General features: G+C 38.3%; 1 protein-coding gene across 1 annotated transcript in view; it reads right to left on the bottom strand.

The window, feature by feature from the left end:
• Positions 1-24,465, bottom strand: part of PDE9A (phosphodiesterase 9A) — a 205,612-nt gene extending 181,147 nt beyond the window's left edge. Inside the window, exons 1-4 of the mRNA XM_042459712.1 lie at positions 24,033-24,465; positions 8,388-8,458; positions 5,122-5,199; positions 4,131-4,174 (exon numbers count right to left, since the gene is read on the bottom strand). Coding sequence (XP_042315646.1) covers positions 4,131-4,174; positions 5,122-5,199; positions 8,388-8,458; positions 24,033-24,101 — 262 coding nt within the window. The 5' untranslated portion in view covers positions 24,102-24,465. The remainder of the gene's footprint in view (positions 1-4,130; positions 4,175-5,121; positions 5,200-8,387; positions 8,459-24,032) is intronic.
• Between the last annotated feature and the right edge of the window lie 1,518 nt (positions 24,466-25,983).

The raw sequence follows: 25,983 nt of genomic DNA, 5'->3' as shown, positions 1-25,983 counted from the left end.
GGTAAGCTTCCTAAAAGTGCTAAAGAATTAATAGAAGATCAAGAATTGGTTGATGTTTGGCCAAAGCTATACGGAGACAAAAAAGGTTTTACTTTCTTTTCTGACTGTCACTTATCATACTCCAGGATAGATATGTTTATGGTTTCTAGAGATCTGTTTACAAATGTAGTCAAGATGGAGATCGGACCCAGATCCCTATCAGATCATAATCTCATCGAACTTTACATACAAATAACGCAATCACAGAGGCCCAAATGGAGATTAAATGAGAACATCTTAAACGATGAAACTTTTGTTCAAAAAATGAGACAGGAAATTAATTTTTTTTCGAGGAAAATGATAAGAATGACATGCCAATACAAACGATCTGGGACGCCAGTAAGGCAGTATTCAGGGGCTTATTAATACAAAGAGCTAGTGAAATAAGGAAAGCTAAGCAATTAAAAGCTAATAAGCTACAAGCTGAATTGAAAAAACCTGAAGAAGAGCTAATGGTGCATCCACAAAATAAAAAATTAACTAATAAAATGAAGATGCTACAGAAAGAGATGCAAACAGATATAGCAGAGGAAATAGCACTAGAGATGAGGAAATCAAAGCAAATACAATTTGAATATGCAAATAAGATAAGTAAAATGTTAGCTAAAAAATTAAAGAGTGGCAAAAAAACAACTATAATAGAAGAAATCAATTACAGAGGGACGGTAACAAACAAGAGGTTATAACTAAAGCTTTTGTGGAATGTTACCGAGATCTTTATAAGAAGGAGGAACTGCCTGGGGAATTAGCAAAAGGTCTGGAGTCCTTTTTAGATAAAAGTGACATAGGGGAAATTTCCAAAGATCAAAGAGAACTATTAAGCAACCCTATAAGTAAGGAAGAGATCATGCAGGCAATCAAGAAATTAAAAGAGGCAAAGGCTCCAGGACCTGATGGGTTCACAGCCAAGTTTTATATGTCTTTTAGAGAAGAATTAGCAAAACCACTGCAGAAATTGTTCAACATAATAGCAGTTCAAAAAATACCAGCATCATGGGAAGAAGCCACTATTATCATGATTCCAAAAGAAGGTAAAGATAATCTTTCAGTTCAAAATTATAGACCAATATCTCTCTTAAACGTGGATTACAAAATCTTCTCATCTATATTAGCAGAGAGACTTAAACCTATCTTGAATCAAATAATTAAAGAAGAACAAAGCAGCTTTCTTCCAAAGCGTCAGGCCAAAGACAACATAAGAACAATATTGAACACTCTAGAGTTTTATAATAAGAACAGAAATAAGAAATTAGCACTGATATTTATCGACGCCGAGAAGGCATTCGATAATATAAGATGGAAGTTTATGATTGATGTTTTAAAAAGAATGAACATAGGAGCTAGATGTCTGGGATATATCGAACGAATCTATAGTTCTCAAAGCGCCAGAATAAGAATAAATGGCTTCAAATCGGAGAAATTTAGAATAAGCAAGGGGACAAGACAGGGGTGTCCTTTCTCCCCATTGCTCTTTATCAATACAGTAGAGATTTTAATGAATAACATCAGGAATAATGATAAAATCAAAGGGGTTAGAACAAAGGGTAAAGAGAGGAAAATTCTAGCCTTCGCGGATGATATGGTGGCGATAGTGGAAAATCCCACAAAAGGAGTTGAACATTTAATGCATGATTTAAAGGAATTTGATAAATTTGCGGGTTTAAAGATTAATAAAGACAAAAACAAACATCTTAGCCAAGAACTTAAGCAAGGTAGAGGAAGAAAAAATATCAAAAAAGATAGGATGTAAGATAGTAAGGAAGGTGAAATGTTTGGGCATATGGTTAACAAATAATAATTTAAGATTATTTGAGAATAATTACAAAGTAAAATGGAAGGAAATACGGAATGATTTATTAAAGGGGAACAAGCTAAATTTATCCATCTTAGGCAGAATTGCCTTCATTAAAATGGCCATCCTTCCTAAGTTTTTGTTTCTTTTTATCAACCTTCCAATTATAACTAAGGCATGTGTAATAAAACAATGGGAAAAGGAGTTGAGAAAGTTTGTTTGGAAGGGAGGGAAATCAAGGATAAAGTGGGAGGTGCTAAAGGATAGTAAGGAAAGAGGGGGATGCGCAATGCCCGATTTAAAATTATATATGTGGGCCAGCAAATTAACCTGGATAAAAGAATGGGTAAAACTAGATAACATTGATCTACTGAGTCTAGAGGGGGCAGATTTGGAAAAGGGGTGGCATGCTCATCTCTTTTATAAAGACCAAGTAAAATCGAAAGCAAAAGACTTTTCAAACCACTCTATAAGAAAATCACTCCTATTAACATGGGATAAGATGTATAAATGGTTCTATAATAATAAATTACCTTTGTGGACATCAGTCCAAGAAGCTTTTGGTATGAAATGGAATAAAGAACAGAAATGGCTGACTTATAGAGATCTAATAAAAATAGAAAAGAAAGGGAAATTGAGACTGAAAGAGTGGAAGGAAATAAATGAAGAGAACTACAAACTAAATTGGTTTGAGTATACTCAGATTAAACTGAAATTTAAGGAGGATGTAAAAAAAAGGTATCGAAACGGTAGTAAATGAACTAGATATAATTTGGTGGAATCAAGATAAAAAGGAAATATCTAAGTTTTACAAGGTGCTGTTGAAAAGAGCTTTAGAAAAGGAGATAATTAAAGAAAATATGGTTCATTGGGCTCAGGACATAAGACATTCAATTGACTATGAGGAATGGCAAAGTTCATGGAGAAGAACTAGCAAATTCACAGCTTCTCAAGCTTTGAAAGAAAATCAGGTAAAAATACAGAATAGATGGTATCTCACCCCTGTTAAAATCAAAAAGATCTACAAAACACAGAAAGTAAAGTGCTGGAAATGTAAGAAGAGTGAGGGTTCGCTATTCCACATGTAGTGGACTTGTAGAAAGGTCAATAAATTTTGGTGCAAAATACATGTAGAAATACAAAAGATGTTTGAGTGTAAGCTTAAAATGATACCAGAATTTTACCTATTAAACATGCTACCCAAATTAGACACAGGAATTGTAAAGAAACATTGGAGAGTCTTGATATACTTAGTGACGGCGGCAAGATTAATCATTGCACAAAATTGGAAAAGCAATAAACCTCTACTGATGGAAGAATGGATTTGCAAGTTGCAAGAAATGAAAGAAATGGATAGATTAACAAAGTTGTTAAACAATAGATCTGTAAATGAATGGAAAAATGAATGGTCTCTGGTATTAATGCTCTGGGAAAGAACGTTAGACATTGAGAAAGATATGTGGCTATGAAATATGAAGAATCATATATATAAATTTTTGTCAGCTAGATTTAACTATGTTAATTTGTATATATTGACTTGTGTAAATTCAAGCTATGGAAAACTGGAATAAAAATAAATAAATAGAAAATGTAGCTCCCGTGACATAAACATGATGTGTAAAGAGCATGTCAACCTCATGACAATCATTTGAGTGTAAAATTTGCAGAAAATTTTCACAATCTATTGATTTAACAGCACCTAATTTATTCTGGATTTACCTCTAGGTGAAACATTATTCAATGGCCCATTCAAATAAATTCCATTCTGTGGAATCCTAGGATTTGTAGTATAGGGAAGGGCATTTAGAATTCTCAGCCAGACAGCACTAATGCCTCCCCAAACTACAAATCCTAGAATTCAAGAGGATGCAGCCATGGCAATTTAAGTGGAATCATAGTGCTATATTTGTGTAATGTGAAATAGCCCCAGATTTACCAATGCAAGAAATGTGCCCAAATCACTTCTGATTCTAAAAGAATGTTGTGAGCTAGTCTACATGTAAGTGTATTAGGTGAATTAATGTAGATTTTCTCACATTCACATCAGCACTTAATTGCCTTCACTTTCCTGCACAAATTTGCATCTATTCTCCCTCCTTCTGCTGAAAATGGGCAGTCATGTGAATTCAGATGGATGACCACATGTTCGATAATGACCCTTGTGGATACCCTGGTAAAAACCACAATTCCTGTTTCTGTGGAGTTTGAGGCCCATATTCCTCTGAATTTCATGTGGAGGGATCACATTCTATTTGAATTGAATGAGAGGAGTGTTTTAATCATGTAGAAAATCCCTTACCTGTTCGTTTTTCTGTAGCCACTGGTATTATTCTGTATGGAGTCCTACAGCCAAAAAAGGGATAAAGAATGAGAATGTGTATTTTCAACTGATGTCACCAGCATAAAATGGTGCGCGTGGGGGCGGAGGTGGCCGCGGGTGGTGGTGTCCTGGTTTTGGCGCCAAACCAGACCGGGACCGGGTCGGCACCGCCCAAAGAGGGATTGTCCCGCCTACAGGTGGGATATGGCATCCCTAATTAGAGGTGCATCTGCACAGTGGAAATAATGCAGTTCTGTAGGATGCCCCAGCACCATCCCACAGAATCTTGGAATTTGTAGTTTTGTGAGGCACCATCACTCTTTGGCAGAGAAAGCAAAAGGGCGTGTAAAAGTAAAAATCCTAGGATTCCATAGGATGGAGATGCAGCGGTTGTCAAATGGTATCCTTTCTACAATGTAGACACATCCTAGAACAAAGGGTAGGGAAGAAAATTATAGCTTTCAGGATACACCTCTGAGAGGGTGGGTGGGGTGGACACAGGAGCAGGATAGAACATAAGAGAAAGTTGAAAAAAAACTTTTGGAAAAGGAAAACCTTAGACTACTCATGAATGAATACGCTTTTCCAAAAATGGCAGCATGCATAATAATTTGCTTTATTTCTTCAAGTAAAGGTCTAAAGAAACTTATGAAATATCAACAGCTCTCAAGTTCCAGAGGAAGCAGCAGAGTGGGATGGAAAAATACTCTCCCCTTTACGAACCAATTCTTGCAGCACTTTTTTTTCTCACACATGAATACACATGATCTAATAATATGTGATTTTTAAAATTTAAAAGGATCCTTAGAATTGCAAAAGTATGAGGAACTTTGCTGACTCCCACTGCATGTTCTCTTATGCCAGGCATGCCAAATAAATCTCATGTGTGAGAAAAAAATAAAAATACATCTACTGAGTATTCACAAATATTTCTCTGGGCTTTTCCTTAGTTATAAGAAAATATACTTGCCTTTCTGAGTTTGCTGGCATGGTAGGATCAATAGATACCATGCAGTCATCAGCTGTGAAGAGTGAAATGGTTGTATTCCTGGAAGAAAAAGTTTAAAGCTCTATTTATTTAACTGCATCAAGCTATGATAGAAGTCTCTTGGTGCTTCCTCATAAACTTCATGGCAAGGCCTAAAGTTGGGTATTTGGGGGTTTTTTTACAAATCAAACTGAAGTTGAACATGGGAGGGGAAAGTGGAAAATGACATATATTCTTAAGATTGGGAATGCTCAGATGAATGCTGCTAAAAGACGCTTAAAACATTTCAGGCAAAGGCTAAAGGAAGGAAGAAATATTAATCTGACACATTTCTTGATCCTGACAAAAATGAAATGTTGGAATCTGGTTATGGTGACATGCTAGTACTGAGCACTCATCCCCTTATATGTGAAAGTAATATCTATGAAATAAATCTGTCTTTCTGTATCCAACAGTCAGCTGCTTCAGTGGCCAATGAGAAGACATTGCTTTCAGGAATTTGTCGTGTTCTCTTTGAAAACTGCCCAAGTGTAACAATATGCAGAACTGCTCTGTGCCATCACATTCAGTTGTAAAGAGTTAGAATGAATGCATTACCAATAGTCAGTTACCAACCCTAGGCTTCAATCTGGTTCCAGGGTATTACTAGTTCACCTCAATCACTGGCCAGGTAGATAACTCTTTACGAATGTTGTATTCTTTTCTTTTGTGCATGTTTGCAAAGTGGTTCATTGTCTCTCTATCGGCTGTTCACATGTACAAATTTGTGTGTGGCTGGATCTTGCAAAATAGCAGTAACATCAAGGCTGATATTAATGCAATGGCTTTAGTATTATTGGCTTTAGCATCTGCCGATTAAGAAAGGATACATTTCCTCAAGACAGAAATGAGAAGTAACTAGTGATAAATGACATAATTTCATTCATTTATTCATTTATTAATCAGTAATTTATTTATTTCCCACATTATTGAAAGTAGAATAAAGTTGTATTATGACTGTAACTTGCCAGAAGTGTAACTGCAACTGTTTATTACTTTTATAGTGGCAGAGGAATATCACACAGTTCATACGTATCTTGTAGTGTATCTCATGCTCAGATGTGGGTGTTTAGGTAACAGTAGGATGATTGCCAGGAAAGTATTTTATCTGTCCCAGTCCAGTGGCTTGTAGCGTTCAGTTATTTGTTTTAATTAATCATAAGCAACAATTTATGAGATCTCCTATTAAGAAACGGGTAATGACCAAATTCCTTTATAATTGTTACCATTGTGATAATTCACTACTTTTGGGGTCTTTTTAAATAATTCTAACTAGCTTTCTAAAGGTAACTTTCCAAGCTTTATTCTTAGCATTTCCCCCCTAAACTATTCCTCATTATGGATGTATTTTGCAAAATGGCAGTTGTATGTGCATTGCATTGCAGGCGAGTGTTGGTTCCTATTTCAGATGTAATACTTGATGCCTTGGGTCCTGCACTGAGAGAAAGGCAGGATATCTATAAGGTGCTAGGTAAAGATCATATAAAAACTAGGTCCTTTTCAAACCTATAACAATAGAACTATATCATTTCAGCTCAGGGAATAACAGCATTATTAATATTTCCCTTGTTCTATCAGGTTTTCTGTCAAACAGTGTTTCTGAGCATATAATAAGTATTTTCTACAATCAGAAAACACACATCTAACCAGGTGGAGCTGTTTTCTAGGTCAATGTGCAGTAGTTGCCAGGAAGGTTAAATCTTGCTCCTCTCAATCAAAAAATTTAACAACAATTGATTGAATTTGTGATATTTCTAAGAAAAGTAGGTTTCTTTATGCACTTTGTGGATGGCTTACACTGTTAAATAAAACTTCTTTGTCAGCAGAGTGCAAGCACAGACTGGTGACAATGTTTGACCTATATTTATGGATAGAAATCAGACATGTCTTTAACAGCAGCAAAACACACTGACTTGATTAGAATTGCAGAAGGCTTTTTTTTTAATGGGGCATACTTTTCAGTATGAATGCAGTTTTGAAAAGGGTTTCCATGAGATCATTGCATCTTGTAAAGGTGAACAGCATATCTAAGAGACATTAGACACATGATACTAATCCAGTTATCAAGATGATTCTGTTGCAAAGTTAGTAGACACTTATGAACCTCTTAAGTCATTTATTAACGTTTTACATAATGTTGATAAACAAATCCTGAAGGTTAAGTATGACTCATATGCAGCTCACTGATTCAACATTTGAAGTATTCTACCAATGAATATTCTGCTAAAATTAATAAGGCTTCTGCACTAGAGTACTACAGCGACTAGAGCCAAACAGTCAACCTAACCTGCCCAACGAACAGGATACATACACATGCCATTTCATTTTCCCATGAGCCTCTCAACCTGAAATCAATGCCACTGGTATTAATGGGATGAATTCTTCTGCTTTTGTACACATTGTTGACAGAATTCAGAGATATCTGAGAACCAATAGACTTGCACTGCATCTTCACTGCAGTAATAATACAGTTTGGTACTGCTTTACCTGCCACGGTTCAATGCTATGGAATCCTTGGATCTGTAGTTTTGTGAGATATTCAGCTTTCTCTGTCAGAGAGCTCTAGTGCCCCAACAAACTACAAACCCCAGGATTCCATAGCATTGAGCCAAGGCAGTGAAATGGTGTCAAACTGCATTAATTCGTCAGTGCAGATGCAGCATTAAGTAGTGGCAAACTCTGCAAGCTTTTCATGTGTTGTGACACCCATTATATTGCAGACATTTACTAAGTATATACTTAGTATGCATTTATGGACATTGTCACACTACACTGTTATAGTGCTGTTCTTCCATTTTAACTGCTGTGGCTGCCTCCTGTGGAATCCTGGGATTTGTAGTTTAGGTATTTACATTTAGATTTCTCATCAGGAGAGCTCTTAGGCCTCACTAAACTACAAACCCCAAAATCCCACAGGAGGCAGTCATAGCAGTTAAATGGAATAATAACACTATAACAATATAGTGTGATAATGTTGTGTGCCTTCAAGTCATCTTCTACTTATGGAAACCCTAAGACAATTCTATCACAGAGTTTTCTTGACAAGAGTTATTCAGAGGGGATTTGCCTTTGCCTTCCTCTTAGACTGAGAAAGTGTGACTTGCCCAAGATCATACAGTGGGTTTAGATGGTTGAGCTGGGATTACTTTGGAAACATAACATCCTTAGCATAAACGAAGATTAGAATTACATGAGAAAAGAATTTTTACCTTGGTAAACCAGTTGCAATGCAGAAAAGGTCCATAATATCTCTTGAGTTGCAATATTTACTGAAGGCCACCTTCCAAAAGAAACAGAAGCAAAGAAAACAAGCTGAAGAAGGAAACTTTCCAAGAGCAATTTTTAACTACATCCTGTAGATAGTACCATAATTTTAAAGATCATTTCCCACTTAAATATATCTGATTTTTTATAATTCTGAATGCAATCCATTTCCCATCCTTCCATGCTTGCTTTTTGAGGTCTGGAAAAGAACAAATAATTTGAGAGTCTAAGCCAATTTCCCCCCCAAAAATCATATTAATAGGAGAGTAATGGTGTTCAAATACTTGATAGATAACAATACCTCAATCCATAAATATGATTAGTGTGAATTAGACCTATATGTTCTTTAAATGCACACTCACAAACTGAATATGACAAAACTAGCAGAAGTGAGATACATTTTAAAAAAAACCAAAGGGGTGTGTGTGTGTGTGTGTTTATATGTTTATGACAGATGGATAGGACAAAGGGAACCTCTTTCAACATGAGTTGATTCTTGGTTTCCATGTCTGAAAGAAAATAAATGCATTCTAGGGTCTTATTCTGTTGTGAGGACACAATCCAACATGTTGAAGCTATTTGGGGGATAGGATTAAATGGAATGGGGGGTTTATTTAATGTCTGGATTTTAAACTGGAGTGGATCCTCCATCCTACTGACATGGAAGCCACCAGAAGCCTTTGCTCTTAAAATGACATCTGTACAGAGGTATATCCACAGTTCACAGTTACAGCAGTTTGATACCATTTCAATTGTCATTGTCATGGCCAGCCATGATGAGGACGAGGAGGATGAGGAGTAGGACTTGGCTCCTCAGGTGCAGGAGGAACCTCAGGCTTTGCCAGGCCCCAGTTCTGCCCTGCCAGGTCCCACTGGGGCTCTGCTCTCCCAGCCCTAGTGGATTTGGCTCAGTCAGACCCTAGCTCTGTGGGATCTCCTCCAGTGGAACCTGGGGCTCAGCAGCCCAGCCTTGCCTCAGTAGAAGTGCCAGACTTGGGAGACATAGAGCAGCAGAGCACTGAGGTTCCTAACTTTAGCCAGAGGAGACCAGAAAGGGCATGCCTTCGGCGTTCCAAGAGGCTTGCTGAGAAATGTTCATTAGGCAATCAGCAGCTGTGATAAGGAAGCTATATATAAGACACCTGGCAGTCACTGAGCTCTCTTGTCAGAGACTATTGGTTCTCATTAAGTGAATGCTGCTGGATCTGACTCCTTGCCTCCTAGACCTTTGACTGCCTTTGAATCCTTGACCTCAGATCAGACCAACCCTCTGGAATTCTTGACCTTGGACTGGACTGGTAGTAGTGCTCTCTATAGTCCTGAACTTTGGACTGGCTTGTGGCTTACTTTCTTTGGACTTCGTTTGGCTGGAGGAACTTCTTGGCAGCTCGGCGTGTTTACCTTTTGCTGAGCAGGCTCTTATCAGCCATATGAGTGTGTGTTGGCAGCATTCCCGGACAGACATGGTTTCATCCTAGGCAAACTTACAATCTGTAGTTTGATGAGATACTTCACGTTGTGTGCTACAGAGCTCTAGTCCTCTGTTCCCTGAACTACAGCTTTCTGAATTGCAACTATTCCTCACCAAACAATGAATCCCAGAATTATGTAGGATAGACACATGGCAGTTAAAATGGTATCAACGTGCTACAATTTTATAGGTGGTGTATACACGCAAGGATATGATGGAAATACACACAGAGACGTCAGAGCATATTAGTAATCAGTCCTTCCAACTTCCATTCTGAACAAATTTGAATGATATGTTTATATGAAATCCTGTTGATGATAAAACTTTCATTCGACACCCGAACACCGATTGAGATATAAAAGGGAACCAGACAAGAATGTTTCCTTTCACCTTTGCTTTATATTTTGGTGTTGGGGACTTTACTTAGAGATGTTAGACAAGCTGATGGAATCTGTGGAGTGAAGGTAAAAAAAGAAGAGTATAAATTGAGGGCTTATCTGGATGACCTTGTGATGACGATACAAAATCCACTGGAGTCAATGAAGACTACGGTATTTGGGGCATGTTCTGGATTTAAGGTGAACTGTGATAAAACAAAACTGTTGACTAAAAATATGACTTCAGAAGAAGAAAATAAATTGACTGCTCTTTCCAATTATAAAGTTGTTTTGTGTTGCTGAAGGAATGGATTTTGCTTAGAGATGAGAGACTTTTGGAACTTGAAGGTCATGACTTAAGATTTGGGTGGCATGGTTATAAAATTAAGGCACATGATGAATTTAAAAATCATTGTATTAGTAAGCCTCTTCTGTGAATTTGGTATAAATATAAGCAGAGACTTTTTCCTAAGATAATATTAGCTATTTCACTACAAGAAGCATTTTTCAGGAAGAACAGGTTATATATCAGAGATGGTTATTTTATGATGAGCTTTTGTATCTGGAACAAGACATTTGGGAGTGGAAGTCAAGAGAGATGCTTCTCAAGAAAGGCAAAGATCTTAATTGGTTTGCTTATATGCAACGTGAGGAGAGATTTAATTAGGATAAGAGAGATTTAGCCATAGAGGTTGGAGAAAATGTGTTCTACTTAGAATTATGTGAGAATGGCAATTATGCAATTTAAAAAGTCTATAAATATCTTTTGAAACTAGAGACAGAAGATGAACCTGGAAAAAATTATATGATAAGGTGGGTCCAAAAATTTTGGCATAATATTCAAATGGATATATGGGGGGAAATGTGAACTAAACACACAAAATTTACCTTGTGAATAATTTAAAAGAAAACATGTAAGATGATATACAGATGGCATCTAGCTCCAAGTAAGTTGTAGGAAAATGTCCAAGGCTGCATCTGCACTGCAGAAATAATCCGGTTTGACACCACTTTCAACGCCATGGCTAAATGTTATGGAATTCTGGGAATTGTAGTTTGTTGTGGCACCAAAGCAGTGCCACAACAAACTACTATTCTCAGAATTCCATATCATTGAGCCATGGCAGTGAAAGTGGTGTCAAATCAGATTATTTCTGCAGTGTGGATGCAGCCTAAGAATGCTTCAAATCAATGCTAGGGTTATCAAGGTAAGAAGGGCCCCTTTCTTCATATATGGTGGACGTAGAAGAAAGCAAAAGGTTACTGCTCTAAGATGTATATGTTAATTCAAAATATTTTAAAAGTAGATTTTGCAGTGTCACCAGAAATGCTTTTTCTGGGTATCATGAGATAAAAAAATTGGATGGTAAATATGTATTACTTCTTAGATATATGAAAGCAACAGAAGAATATTATACATTCAGACATGGAAAGGGATTGAAGCACTAATGGTTGGTTAAGTTGCTGAGTTTGCCCAAACTGCCAAATTAACATGGGTTTTCAAGATGCTCACTTTCAGGAAGGTAGGTAATTTTTTTCTTGTCTCAAACAAGAACATAACACCGGGCAACTCTTGACTCCACCCAGATATGATGAAATCCAGTGCCACCTAGTGACTGAATTATACGCTTGATACTATTCATTCCTTCTTTCCTAACCTTTCTACTAAAAAATTCCCAAAATAAGCCCCCAAATTATTTTTTATCAATTTTTGTCACCTTTCACAATGCCCTTGCATTTTTTGACAACGGCTGTTCTGAGAATCACAGGGGCCAAGTCTTGGTTTCTTATTTAGCTTCATAGATAGAAAATAACCTTTTATTTCAGGTTAAATAGATTAGATTCAGATTGGTCTAAAATCGTAGCAGGAAACAAAATCACAGCAAATAATGGTGTGAGGGAGAACTGTCAGAGCAAAGGGAGAGGCTGCCAGAATGTCACCAATTAGCTAATGGTTGGTGAATTCAGTCAATGGAAATCTGATGTTATTGCTGTTGAACTTAGAATGAACTTGTAGAATGCGCAGGGCCATCGAGCCTTGAAATCAATTACCATTCAACAAAACGAATGCACGATAGCTGGGATATGACAATATAATTGGGAACAAATGGAAGTCAGATAGTTACCCTGGTTAATTAAGCACCAAACTGAAAGGGCTAATAAAATTAGCAGATGTTTCTCTTTTGTTGTTGTTGCAAACAATAGCTAAGTAAAGCCAAGGTTAGTTTATTGTTGTTAGTTTATTGCCATACCTATCTTGATGCTACACTGCAATTTAATAAAAGTTTGTTAGTCTTCTCTAACTGTGCAGTTTTGCAAATTGCCTAGGTAAACATCGTGGTTCATAAAACACTCACTGCATTTTGAAAGCACCTCAGGATAGGCACTGTAGGATTCTTTAAAAACAAAACAAACAAATGATAAAATATTCTAAAGAGCTTTTGTCAGTCCCAGAAAAGAAAGCAGTCACCTGAAAAAACATCCCTCCTTGTTTTGTTATTTTTAGTTCACGTATGCTCCCAACACAGAATGTAGTATTGCAATTAGCTTTTAGAGGGAAATGTCTGCACTGCAAGAACTATGTTCAGACATTCCATGTCTGACTTTAAAAAACATGAAGATGCTAGAAACCTTCCATTGCAGGAGAGCTTCTTAAGCCTTGCGTAAGTAAACAAAAACATTTTGCATCTTCTAGAGACCACTTGAATGATTCTTCCAAAATGCATCCAGGGATGATTCTTCCCCCTTCTCCCGCCTTTATTTTTTAAAATGTTTTTTGTAATGATTACAATATGGTGGCCAAATATATAACTTACTGGGCATAGATGGTAAGGCAGGCTTCTCTGCCCTGCCCTTTTCTCTCTGTTTTGCTGCTCCTACATGCAAAGACATTCTGGAGGCAGCTGCTATTTACCTTGACTGATGTAGGCAGGGACTGCAGGACAAGTTAGAGAAGAATCCCATTCTTTCCCAGCTCAAGCTTTATTTCATTGTTTACTGCAGACATGCTACTGCAACCTGACACTGAAGGTCTATGTTTCACCAGCCACTTTTCACCATCCTCTCATTGCTGATCCTCCAGCTTGACAGAGGACAAGGAGATAGGAGGAGACTGGACAAAAAGACTTTGTAAAAAGGAACTTCTTTGTCAGAGGCTTTGTTAGTTGATGTATGCCTGCATTTAGCTGGAGTGCCACAGTGAAATATCAGGGATCTCAACAGAGGACTGGTGTGGTGGGGCAATCCTACCTGAAACCTTAGAAAGCCACTGCCAGTTACAGTTGACAGTATCAAACCAGATGAACCCATAGTCTGATTCAGTGTAAGGCTGTATCCTATATTCCTATAATTATCCATTTTGGGGTCAAAGCTTGGGTGGGGAAGGGAAGTTACATTGTGGAACCAGGGGCTTCATTGAGACCCTTGGCAGGATGTCTAAATGTCACATCTCTTTTAAAGACAGTTATGCAAGTTAAAGTGGTACAAAAAAATGATCTAAGGCCTGTTACAGACTGCCAAAATAAAGCTGCTTCGGGTCTCTTTGGAGGTATGCTGTTTAAATGATGCATGCATCCGAAGACTCCGGAAGCTGCACCAAAGCTGCCCTCCAGTGCTTAGGAATGGAGTGTGGCTTTGGCGCAACCTCCGGACTCTTAGGACCCATGCATCATTTAAAGAGCACACCTCCAAAGAGACCTGAAGCAGCTTTATTTTGGCAGTCTGTAACAGGCCTAAGAGAAGATTCCCTCATAGACATATCTCATGGATCTAAGGAAGCAGACCATGTATACAGAAGCTTCTGCTACGTCTTCTGCTCAGTCTCAAAGGTGCTACAAGATCCTTTTGCATACTGATATTCCAGACTAACATGGCTAGGTCTCTGAAGACATACCTCATGTAAGTAGACTACAACACATTTGATTAAGTCTGGTGTCTGGCAGTTCAGTTTGCATTGAGTTTGACTTGCATTGATTTTGAGGAGGTACACTATCTAGGTTGATGGCCCATTTGCTCTCCAAACCACAGTCAATGGAGGATGTGTGTACCAGGTAGTTGCTTGGAGCAAAACCATGCCATTAATGTGCCCGCAGCCCCAGGAGCTTTAAAAAGTGTGATCTGGCAGCACAAACAGGAGCCCCTTCACAGGTTGCACATATGGACTGAAAGCCATACTATTCTCACTTACAACCCACAGAATAATTTGGACAGAGTAGTACCACCCTTGAGTGTCGATATTTGCAAAACAGATCCTTCATGTGAGCAGCTGCTTATGTTGAAGTTAACAATTAGGAAGCCTGATTTTACAGATATCTTAACCACACAGAGGTCTTGTGAGAGTGCATTTACTTATCCATCAAGGCCCCTCTTTAGAGGTTTGTGCTGTGATTAGGTCCTGAGCTGGGGAAAGTTAGTGTTAGCATCAATACATTAATATTTATTTTATTTTTTTAAAAACTTCCTGGTCTGTTAACAATAACCTATTAAGAAAAGCAGTAAGTTCATTTGCTACTTGATTTATTGATAAATTAGTTGATTTTTTAAAAATCATTTACAAAAACAAGGAATGTTCATTACTTAAATTAAAGAATTAAAGTAACAAGAAATGGTAATTGTCAGTCAAGAGTAATGCCATTGGTATTTATCAATTAAAAAATTAAAATCATTGTTAAAAGTTGTAATGAGCTTAGAGTAAGTAATTAAATGTTAATGAATTATTTCCAAGTTCTGGGTGAATCTAGCTTTAACTGCATGGTGCCAGAAAAGTGAGCAACATACTGTAGTTCATTGCATGGACCCTTTTTGGTGTGTTTAGCTCTTTCTTGTGTGCCTCTAATGCATTTCCAACTTATAGTGACCCTAAGGCAGTGATGGTAAACCTTTTAGAGGCCAAGTGCCCAAACTGTAACCCAAAACCCACTTATTTATTGCAAAGTGCCATGTCCCTCTGACTTTCTAGTAACAAACTCTGGCAAACTCTGTGCTGGGGCGATGGCACATGTGCCCACAGAGAGGGCTCTGAGTGCCACCTCTGGCACGCGTGCCATAGGTTCACCATCACTGCCCTAAGGCGAAGTTATCACAGGATTTTCTGTGGCTGAGAGGTGTGACTTGCCGAGGTGGATTTTCATGACTAAGCAGGGAATCAAACCCTGATCTCCAGAGTTGTAGTCCAGTGGTCAAACAACTACATCAGGCTGGCTCTCTGTTTAACTTTACAGGAACTAAGTAGATGCAAATATCTGCATTAGTCTTTTTTCCCTGATCTAAGAAGGAAGCCTAGAGAACCATCCATACTGTGTCTCCTTCATGCTCCACACAGTTTTTTTTTTGTTTTGTTTTGTTTTGGTTAGAAAGTGGAGGGATAGAAAAGACAGCTTTGTGTTTAACCAAGACAGTAATATAGATATTTTTGCATTTCTGGTTTAATATGCAAAAGGGAAAGTCTTGTATGTTTTCCTTAGCAAGAGTCACACCTGTAGCCACACTTTGAATGCATTCATGTTTCTGAAGTGAAAATGCATAGATTTCCCCTGTGCATGTCGCTTTCCCCTCTGCACCATCATCACCACCACCACTGCTATCTTCATCATTGTGTCTGTCTGTCTTCAGAATAGTTTCAAGATCATGAAAGCTAGACACTTGGCATAGATATGAAAGAGGCTCTTGAGCTGTGTATCTCAGGATTATATAGTTTGTTTTAAAAAATTAATTAATGAATGAATCTGCTGTTGAGGAAGTCTCCTGCCTTCTCCAGTCTTCAGGAACATGAACATGAACATAGTCCTCCTTGTAGAAGAAACAGACTTTCTTCTATCCCCACCACCTTTCTAATCCTGTTCAGTGCCATCAGCAATGATCCCTCTGGGCAGTTCTCATTTTAATGAGAATGAAAAAGTAGAGATATCAACCCATGCGATACTGCTGCCGAGGTATCTCATGTTTAGGTTAAAGAAATGGAGGAGAAGGGACAGAAATGGAGAGGTAGACAAAGAAGCAGAAACATAGTAAAGGGATAATAGGGGAAATAAATGCACTGTTTTCTCAGCCAGAAATATGGATCAAGTGGCACTAACAGAATGATGCTTTTGCCTCACATGAAATATGCAGCAGCAGCAACATCAGCAACAGTTTAAGTGTTTTTACTGCTTTGCTGAATAGAAACCTGTATTGTTTTGTATTTGCTTGCTAGCTGAATTAAATGCATAAACAGATGTACCAAACAAGCTAAAAAGTAATTAAAATATTCAGGCAAAGGACATTTTACAAAACAAATACACATGCAAAAGCATACCCTTTCAGCTTATTACTGTGGTACATTTTATCCCAGAGAGCTAGCATGCTAGAGTGGTTTGAGCATTGGACAAGGGCTCCAAGGCTCATACCCTTCTTTGCCCATAGAAACCTACTGGGTGCCTTGGGCAAGTCATATTCTCTTTGCCTTGAGAAGGTAAATGCAAACCTCTTTTGAATTAACTTTGCTAAGAAAATCCTAGGACTTGATGTGAAGCCACAAGACGATCCCAGTTACTGATTCTATATGCACAGAGAATAACACAGTAATTATGAATACTGTATATATTCATGTAAAAGTCTAAAAATTTTAGTCAAAAATTGACCAAAAAACCTGAGTCAGTTTATCCACAGTTTAATGTAAGTACTATACTTTAGTTCATATATATACATACACACACACACACACACACACACACACACACACTGTACACACACACACACACACACACACAAGCCGAACCACTCCATGGTGAAAGGCAAGAGTGTAATCTGTCCTGGAAGCCTTTACTCTGTCATCTATCCAACCTTCAGGCTGACCTCAGTTACGCCTACTGGTATTTTGTAAGTGCCTTGGTATTGTTTTTGCTTCATCCTTTAGATCCTTTGTTGCATGCACCTAAGTTTATCTTCGACTTATCCATGGGTCATATCCAAATCTATAATTTTGGCCCCCAAACCTACCCTTGACTTATACATGAGGTCAACTTATAGTCGAGTATGTATGGTAAGCAAAAAGAGAGTGATGAGCATAATTTTTAAAAACAAGTAAGACATCTAACTTGAAAAATTAGATGTCCTAGAGGGGGAAGGTAAGATTTAATAACTGAAATAAAATTCACAGGCAGACAGAGTAATTAAGAAGAACTGAGTTGTGGGATTAAGAGTAAACTAAATTTAAGGTTGAATTAAGGATAATCAGTTAGATTTACAAATGAATATGAATGCACAAGCTGAAAGGCAATAAGTTGACCTCATGTATAAGAAATTGAGAGCAATTGAAATAAAGCAAGACTCAAGTTCTGAGTCAGACTGGAAGAAATAATCACAATCAACAAACTGCCACTCCACTCCACAAACATAGCTCTATCACCTAACTCCTCTAACAATCAGTGGCAGGCTACTATTAGTACAACTATTCCTAAGGAAAGAACAGGAAGAGAAGTGAAACGTATAACTTCAGTGACCTTACACAATCTCTCCCTGGGAGCACTGTGGATGGAAATTGCTGGTAAGAAGTTTTTTTCCCTGAACTTGATTCAATATGTTGTTGTTGTGTGCCTTCAAGTCATTTCTGATTTACAGTGATTATAAGGTGATTTTTCCATGGGGTTTTCTTGGCAAGATTTATTCAGAGGGTGTTTGCCTTTGCCTTTCTCTGATGCTGACAGTGTGTGACTTGCCCAAGGTCACACAGTGGGTTTCCATGGCTGATTGGGGATGTAAACCCTGATCTCCGGGCTTGTAGTTCAATGTTCAAATCACTACACCACACTGGCTCTAAGTGTTCATTTAGCAAACTACAGTCCAAGCCCTCCTGATCACAGCACCTGCTGTTTCCTTGTTCATGCTGATGACACAATGTTTGCATATTCCTGTTTTATATCTTAATTGATTTAATACTCAAATGACTAAAGCATGCTGGATCAGACTGAATTAGGGTGACCCATTATGGAACTGAATTGACCTGATCTTACTTGATTTGGTGCCAATCCAAATATGGCTGGTTTAGTTTGATAGGTGGCTAATTTGGTTGCAACGTTCAACCATTAGAGTATCTGATCCTCCAAAACACTCTGGGCCACTTTGGACCAGGGCAACCCAATATGGAAATGAATCAGCCTGACTTGACCCAGGCTTTAGCCACTCCAAATATATTTGTTTCAGCACACAGCCAAATTAGTTGGATAGCCCTAGTAGCCACTGTTTGTCTGAGGAAATCTCAAAGGTATATCACCTGAGACACAGAGATATAATTTTTTAATCAGTGTGATGCTGTTGCATTCTTATACTTTTAAAGACTGGCTTTCCAAAAGTTAACTTATTTGGGCAACTGGTCACGATCAGCAAGCCTCCTGTTTGTGTTTGTTAATGATGCAAAGAGTTTAAAATTTCAACTTTAAGGTCCAGTTTTGTGAATATTTCTGGAGGGAAAGGATGGCACAATACTACACAAAACTTTAAAAAGTTACTTATTTTGGACTTCAGATCACAGCCCCATCCGGCATGGCCAATGGCCATACTATCTGATGTACTCTGGGTGTTTCAGTCAAAAAAGGTAACTCTACCCCCTGTTCCTATTATGAGGACACAATCCCCTTGCAAATCTATTTCATAAAAGCCGCTTACTAACTACATGCTGGCCTATACATATGTATGCAACTGTTTTTATTTAGCAGTCAATTGGGCTGCACCACAAACGTTGGCCAATGAACAGTCTTCTATTGGATCCATGGCTCTATACTATATTTGTCATATTCATTTTCATTACTCAGATATAATCATTATACATGTTCCAATGTATTCCTGTATCCACTGCAATACATCAGGGTACTGTGGTTTGTGATTTGATATTATAGGATAATAAATGACATAAAGGGTCTTTTACTTCACTGTAGAAGCAAGTCAAAGGAATGCCTAGAATTGACTTAATAAGCTCCCTCTAGAAACCAAATTCTTTGGAAAACTATAGCTTAGATTCTTCTAATTATATCTTGATGTAGTGTGTATGGAGAAAAATAATTTCCTGCATAACACAACTCTGACTAAATGAAATAGACTGTCTCCTCTCCCCATTCCCCATATCAAGCACCATATAGATAATATTTCACTGATAAATGTAATGGGAAGTAGCTGTCTAGCCATTTTTTTATTAGAGTTTGTAGCATCTTTTCAGGCAGCTGTCCTTCTCCTATAATCTTCAATAATGCAAATGCTTTTTAGGAGAGTAATCATGGAACAAAACAAAACCATGTGTATTTTCATCCTAGCATATTTGGAGAAGGTGGTCAGGGGAAATCAGTGTAAAGCATTGTGTGAAGGTTCTCCAGATTGCAGGACATATTCTATATCAAGAGTTTAGAACAAGTCTGCAATAAATCGTTTTTAAAAAATAACTCAGATTTATCTGGTTTAATAGAAGTCAGCATGGTGTAGTGGTCTGGCTGTTGGACTACGACTCTGGAGACCAGGGTTCAATTTCCCCGCTCAACCGTGAAACCCAGTGGGTGGCCTTGGGCAAGTCATATGCTCTCAACCTCAGGGGAAGGCAATGGCAAACCTCCTCTGAACAAATCTTGCCAAGAAATCCCCATGACAGTTTTGCCATAGGGTTGCCATAAGTCAGAAACGACTTGAAGGCACCACCACCATAACAAGAACAACTGCATTCTTTTCTGCTAGTCATAAGGAACTGATGGGTATACTGATTCTATCATCAATAGAATGACCAAAAACTAGTGAGGTGTTGACATGCTGCTCTTTGGAAGCCTTGTTCTTTGTGGTCAAAAGTAACAATTAAGATAATTACATGAATTACACTATTAACCCAGTTTTCTCAACTATAGTGATTAAAAAAAATATTGGTCCAGCTGCCATATCCCAAATGATTGCATTGCATCCAGGCTTGGAGTATAAGGGAGCACTTGTTTGCCTCTTTTAACTATCTTTCTTGAGGGCAGAGCTGTCACTTCCCACACACTTTATCAGATCCTGGAAGGCTTGTGCTTGCCTAGTATACAGGATGATCTGTGGGTAAAATCATGAAAGCTCATTTGAAAGAGTGCTTCTGTCCTCACATAGATCTAGTAATGGATTGTGCTAGCCAGAAAATATCAAGTTGGCTAGCCCTGATATATTAAGTAGCTTCTTAACTGTGGGTCCCATAAGAATGCCTATGATGTCTGTAAAGTTTGTTATTGTCCAGAGAATATGTCCAGGAGTATCCTTCTTTGAAGGTCTTTAAACAGAGGCTGGATGCCCATCTGTCAGGGGTGCTTTGATTGTGAGTTCCTGCTTGGTGGGGGGTTGGACTGGATGGCCCTTGTGGTTTCTTCCAACTCTATCATTCTGTGATTCTAAGTATGCATTAACTCTGCCTATACTTAGCAATTTGGCCATGGATCTTGATGCACTTGTTTGTCACGGGCAGAAGCCACAATTCTGTAACATCTTCAACCAATTCTGAACATTTTTAAGGAAAATGCAGAACTGCTACTTCAGCGTCTGACTGCTCTGGATTTGTTGAATGAGTAAAATAAAATAAAATAAATCAGTCAATTCAGAATGGGGGCACACTTTCTAGTTATCAGTGCAAACCCAGATACCATCCTGGAAGATGTGACACAAGAGTGCACCTGTAGCCTAGACAAATCTGCAGACCAGTTTATGGTGGGTCTCTAGTAAAGACCAACACACAGAATAATAATAATAATAATAATAATAATAATAATAATAATAATAATTTATTTTATTTTTATACTGCTTTTCCAGAAGATCAAAGCGGTGTATTAAGTGGCAATCAGTCCAGATTACACAGTCAGGCAGCTGGGGGTCCCCTGAGGGTGTGTTGCCTCATATTTACCCACTCCTCCTTGTCCGCCAAGATACCAGAAGTCCCTCCAAAAAAACCCCATAATAGTGTTGCCTCAGGGTCACTATAAGTTGGAAATGACTTGAAGGCACATAACAACAACTTTCACAACAACATCCTTCAAATGTTTCTGTCTGGAACTCCCATAATTTCTCACCAGTGTCAATACTGTCTGAAGCTAATGTGACCACCACCAACAACAAAACACCAGTAGGGCCATAGTTGACCAGCCTTGCTACACTAGTTGTTTAGTTCATTTCTGCCAGTTGTTGGATCAAGTTGGCTGCTTTGGAGCTGTCCATGGTCCTGCAGACCATATCCAGGAACTTCATTACCATAAAGCCCACTTTCATCTGCTATCTTTTACTAATCTCTCCAGCTTCTGGTTTCTGCTTTTTGATATTTCTGTACAGCTTGGATCTGCTCACGATGGACTTTAGACTGTATCTGGAAGCCTTAAACAGCCAAAGCATAACAACGGCAAACAACTGAAACAAATACTTTGAGCAGGGTTGGAATGGGACAGGAAGAAAAGGATGATGACTATTAATCACATCTGGCTTCATAGTTAAAAGGCCTTATTAGAGTCTTTTCAGGTTTTCTTTCTCTCCCTCTCCCTCTGTGCTTTAGAAATGAAGATCTACACATGTCTTGTTGAGAGTCCAGATGGTAGCCCCCATGATAACCCTGCAGTTCTTTGGAAATTGAATCTTCCTTGCAAATTGTGATGTTGAGTTCTGGGAAATGTAATTTCCTGTATTGGAACTGTAATTATAATAATTCATGTACATATTTATTAATTTAAATATTTATTTGGCCTTGAAGGCTCCTCGGAACAACTCCAGAAATATAATTTTGAATTAAAAGAGTAAGGGGGGCGGACACACCAGGCACCCATTAAAACTAACAAACCAAAACTAAAAAAAAAAACACCAGAAACTCAGCATCATGAAAACAAAGGAGGGGTAGGGAAAAGGGGACAAATAATTAAAGAAAAGACAAGAAAATGGAACCATATCAAAATCACAGTGCGGAGAAAAAAAATCTTAGCAAGTGGCCAATATGTCAAGGAAAACGTGGTCTAGTTGGACATCGTGGGGAGGAAACGTCACAACCTGCCCACCACATGGGAAAAGGCCCCAATCGGAGTTTCCTTTTGTCATCAGAAAGGAGGAAAACAAACCTCTACCAGTAAACTTGGGTTTGTAGGTATGAGGATTATATGGGTAACAGCTACGCTGTCAGTGTTCTGGATTTACTCTCCTAGGACTTTGAAGGTGATGACTAATACTTAGTGTGCTTGAAAATGGACTGCAGGCCATTGAAAACCAATCATATGTTCTCTAGAATGAGCCTCAGCCAAAACTCTAGCTGCTATTGTTCACATCACTGGAAGTTTTCTAATACTGTGTGCTAGCACCATGTGTATGGGCTCTACTGTAATAACTGTTTATTAGATGTGGAATTTTTGAGAATTATCAGCACATAATGTTCATTGCCATGGATCTCAAAAGTCCCTCCTTTACCCATCTCACAGTTTTAAAGGGGGAAAAGATTTATATTTAATTTGTTTGGATTTTTGGTTATAATCCCTTGCCACTAGCAGGAGGGCTTTTATGCCTGCTTTCTTCTCTATGCTAGAATATCTCCAAAGAGCAAGGCTACCCCAGGCTACTTTCATGAATGGCAATGGGGATATCATACCACTGGTGGTAGAAAAGGGCAGGTGCAACTTCAGTGTTCTGGATCTCTACCATTTTAACACCATGATCTAATATTTCATCTGGACAATGATACATTTTACAAATAAAAATTCATCTGGAAAACCTGTTACACAGAATCCTATGTCTATCTTCTCAGAAGTAAATCATTTTAAGGAGAGTAATGTTTACTCTCATATAGATATCTACAGAATTGCAGGCTTAGTTTGCTGATTTTGCATAGGCAGGTTAAGAGCTATATTGATATTTAATTAGTACTCTGACCTGATTTACTATCTAGAGGAAAGAGGTGAACCAACTATCTGCAATTCCCCATTTTCTATATGAGAAAAGAGACATGGGTGAAACCATGACACTTCAAACATAAAACTGATTTGATTTTTCAAGTCCACTTATCTTCCATTCCTTATTGTAAATGGAGGTTAAGAGAGGAGAAGCTAGGATATGTACAAAATGAATATCTGCTGTTGTTTTCATTTAGGTTTAAAATGTAGCTCCTTTGCTAACTTCCACTTCTTGCTAACCCCCTCCCCCATGCAAATATCATATTGCAAGTTATGGAAGACGTTTAGTGCTCTCTGTCTGTACACACCTGGATACATTAAAGTTCCTGAAAAGAGTATCACAGGCAGATATTATTAGAGAATATAATTTTTAAATGATTTTCCCCACCTAAACTACTTTAATCTGCCCACCGTTCTAGTTCCTAGATGTGTTAACAACAACAACATTTTTGAATTTGCATTGACTCCCCAACATACTAGCACAGAACCCCTGAACTTCTCTGAAACTTTTAATGCACATCTATATTACTGCACTCCAAAATTGTTCCAGTAAAGTAGGCTTCCACACATGCATTCCAGAGCTCATGCCATCCTGAGACCATTAATTTGCCCTCAAGAGTTCTCTTGTCATTTACCCTAGGTGCTGGCAAAACCAAAGATTGTGCAAGAACAGCACTGCTGTATTCATATTTCCATGCTGCCTCATAGAAGGCAGTAACATTTGTAGCCAGATGAGGATGTAATTCTAAGGCACAATACAAAAAAGAAAAAGACCCAGGTCAGTGAATCCAATTTAATGCAAAGGCAATCAGGTAAAGGCAATAGCTGCACATAAAGGAGGAGTGGGAAAAGTACCTTCTGAATTCGTCCATCAATTTCCAAATAGATGTACTTGGGCCGGTATGTGGATGAGCTGGATCCCATCCTTCTGAAGACTTCCTTAGATTCAGACTTTTATTGTAGTTTTGCTACAAAGGCTGCTCTTGCATTTTAACTCTACAGCAGGAAGATGGTCTGGATGGGCAACTGTGGCAGAGCCCCTACTCTGCCTGATGCATTTGATTCTTCGCTATCTTCCATTCCTCAGTCACAAGCTACAACAGTCCCTCCTCTGACATTCATTCATTCTCCCTGCCTCCTTGCCGCCTCCTCTTCATCCCTCCCCCCATTCATTCCCGTGACTCCGGCAACATTGGATGGGAGAAAGCCAAGCCCTGGATCCTGTCTCCAAGTGCCCTCATGATTCCCATAGCAACTCTCTTTGGCTTCAGAGCTAGAAGAAGCCCCTGGGCAATCGATGTACAAGGCTGTACTGCCAGGGAGCTTTGATTAGCTGCCGTTGACACAGAAGACAAAATAGCACTTAGAACTGGGGAAATGAACTACATTTATCCCACAGTTAGTGCCGGTAATTGTGATGGTAACATTTCAACAGTCATCCTTTGAGAAGTCTGTCTATACAGTTTTTAAACTGCCAGCTGCGCTAGCAGCTGAAATGACTTTTTAAAAAGAGGGGGTGGGCATCAAGAAGTGGGAGCTGGCATTATCCTACTAAAATGAAAGTAATTTCCTTTACTCACACTTCTGCTTGAAGGACTCTAAACTTCTCCGACCTTAAAAAAAAATCTCCAAAAAAAGGGGGGGGGGGAGTTTGCAGCACTAAGATATACTTTCACAGCTTTCACGAAAATGCTTTTAGCAACTGTTACTGCTCATCTTGTTGCTGTAATTCTGGGTCCTAAAACCATCTTTCACAAAATAAAAATAAAATCTAAAGATGTGCAGGTATATAAAAATATATATTCTCTTCAAATATTTAGGGTGGAAGAACAGAATGGAATGCTTCATATTTTGCTCCGTATAAATTCCAAGTGTCATGTATTGAATGTCACCTGAAAAGTGTCACCTTGGTCCAGGCCTCAGAGGAAGAGAAGAACTGCTGACCTGATCCCCTCCCTCCCTCACCATTCCCTTCTCCTTTTGTGTTGTGTCTTTTAGATTGTAAGCCTGAGGGCAGGGAACCTTCTAATTATTATTCCCTCTGTTGTAAGCCACCTGGATTCCCAGTGATTGCGCGGCATATAAATAAATCCTATTATTATTATTAAACGAAAAGAAAAAAACCCTCTACACTATAGTGCTTCTGACATATAAAACGCACAGCTGAAGGCAAGCTATAAATTGATCATCTTGACTTCTAAAAGAACAAGCTGGCTTGAGAAAATAACTTGTACATTCACTTACCTATCAGTCTTACAGTCTGGCTGAAATTACAGAAGGTGATTCTGATATAATTTTGAGTGACAGTCACCTTTTGACAGCAATCATTCAAAGCAGAAGCTAGAATGAAGACCTGATTCTTTCAGGATAATTTTCAGACACACTAGATTTGTGCAAATCAACAAACACTACACTGGAATTGGAAATGACAAAACCTGAGAATACATAGTTGTATAATGAACATTTATTTGATTTATACTTCACTGTTCTCCTGAAAGAAGGGTGCTTACAAGGTAGTTCACAGCCAAATTAACTTTTAAAAAAATCAAAGGTACAGATAAAAAGCACAAGCCAGCACATTATGTTAAAAATACAATGGTGTTAAAAGCAGTTGAAAACACAATAGCAGTAAAGAAAATGTAGCAGCCGCATATTGAACACCCTGCTATCTCTGGCTACCGGCCAGTTGCCAAAATCCTAGCTAAATAAAAAGGTCTTTGCATGCAGGCAGAGACCCAAAATTCTCTTCTTTCATTTGTTGTTTCTCAAACCATGGTGCAGCCAGTTCTTCCCAACTTGGTATTCT

This window comes from Sceloporus undulatus, chromosome 3 (assembly GCF_019175285.1).
Source record: "Sceloporus undulatus isolate JIND9_A2432 ecotype Alabama chromosome 3, SceUnd_v1.1, whole genome shotgun sequence".
Classification (NCBI taxonomy): domain Eukaryota; kingdom Metazoa; phylum Chordata; class Lepidosauria; order Squamata; family Phrynosomatidae; genus Sceloporus; species Sceloporus undulatus.
This window is presented reverse-complemented; position numbering and strand designations above follow the sequence as displayed.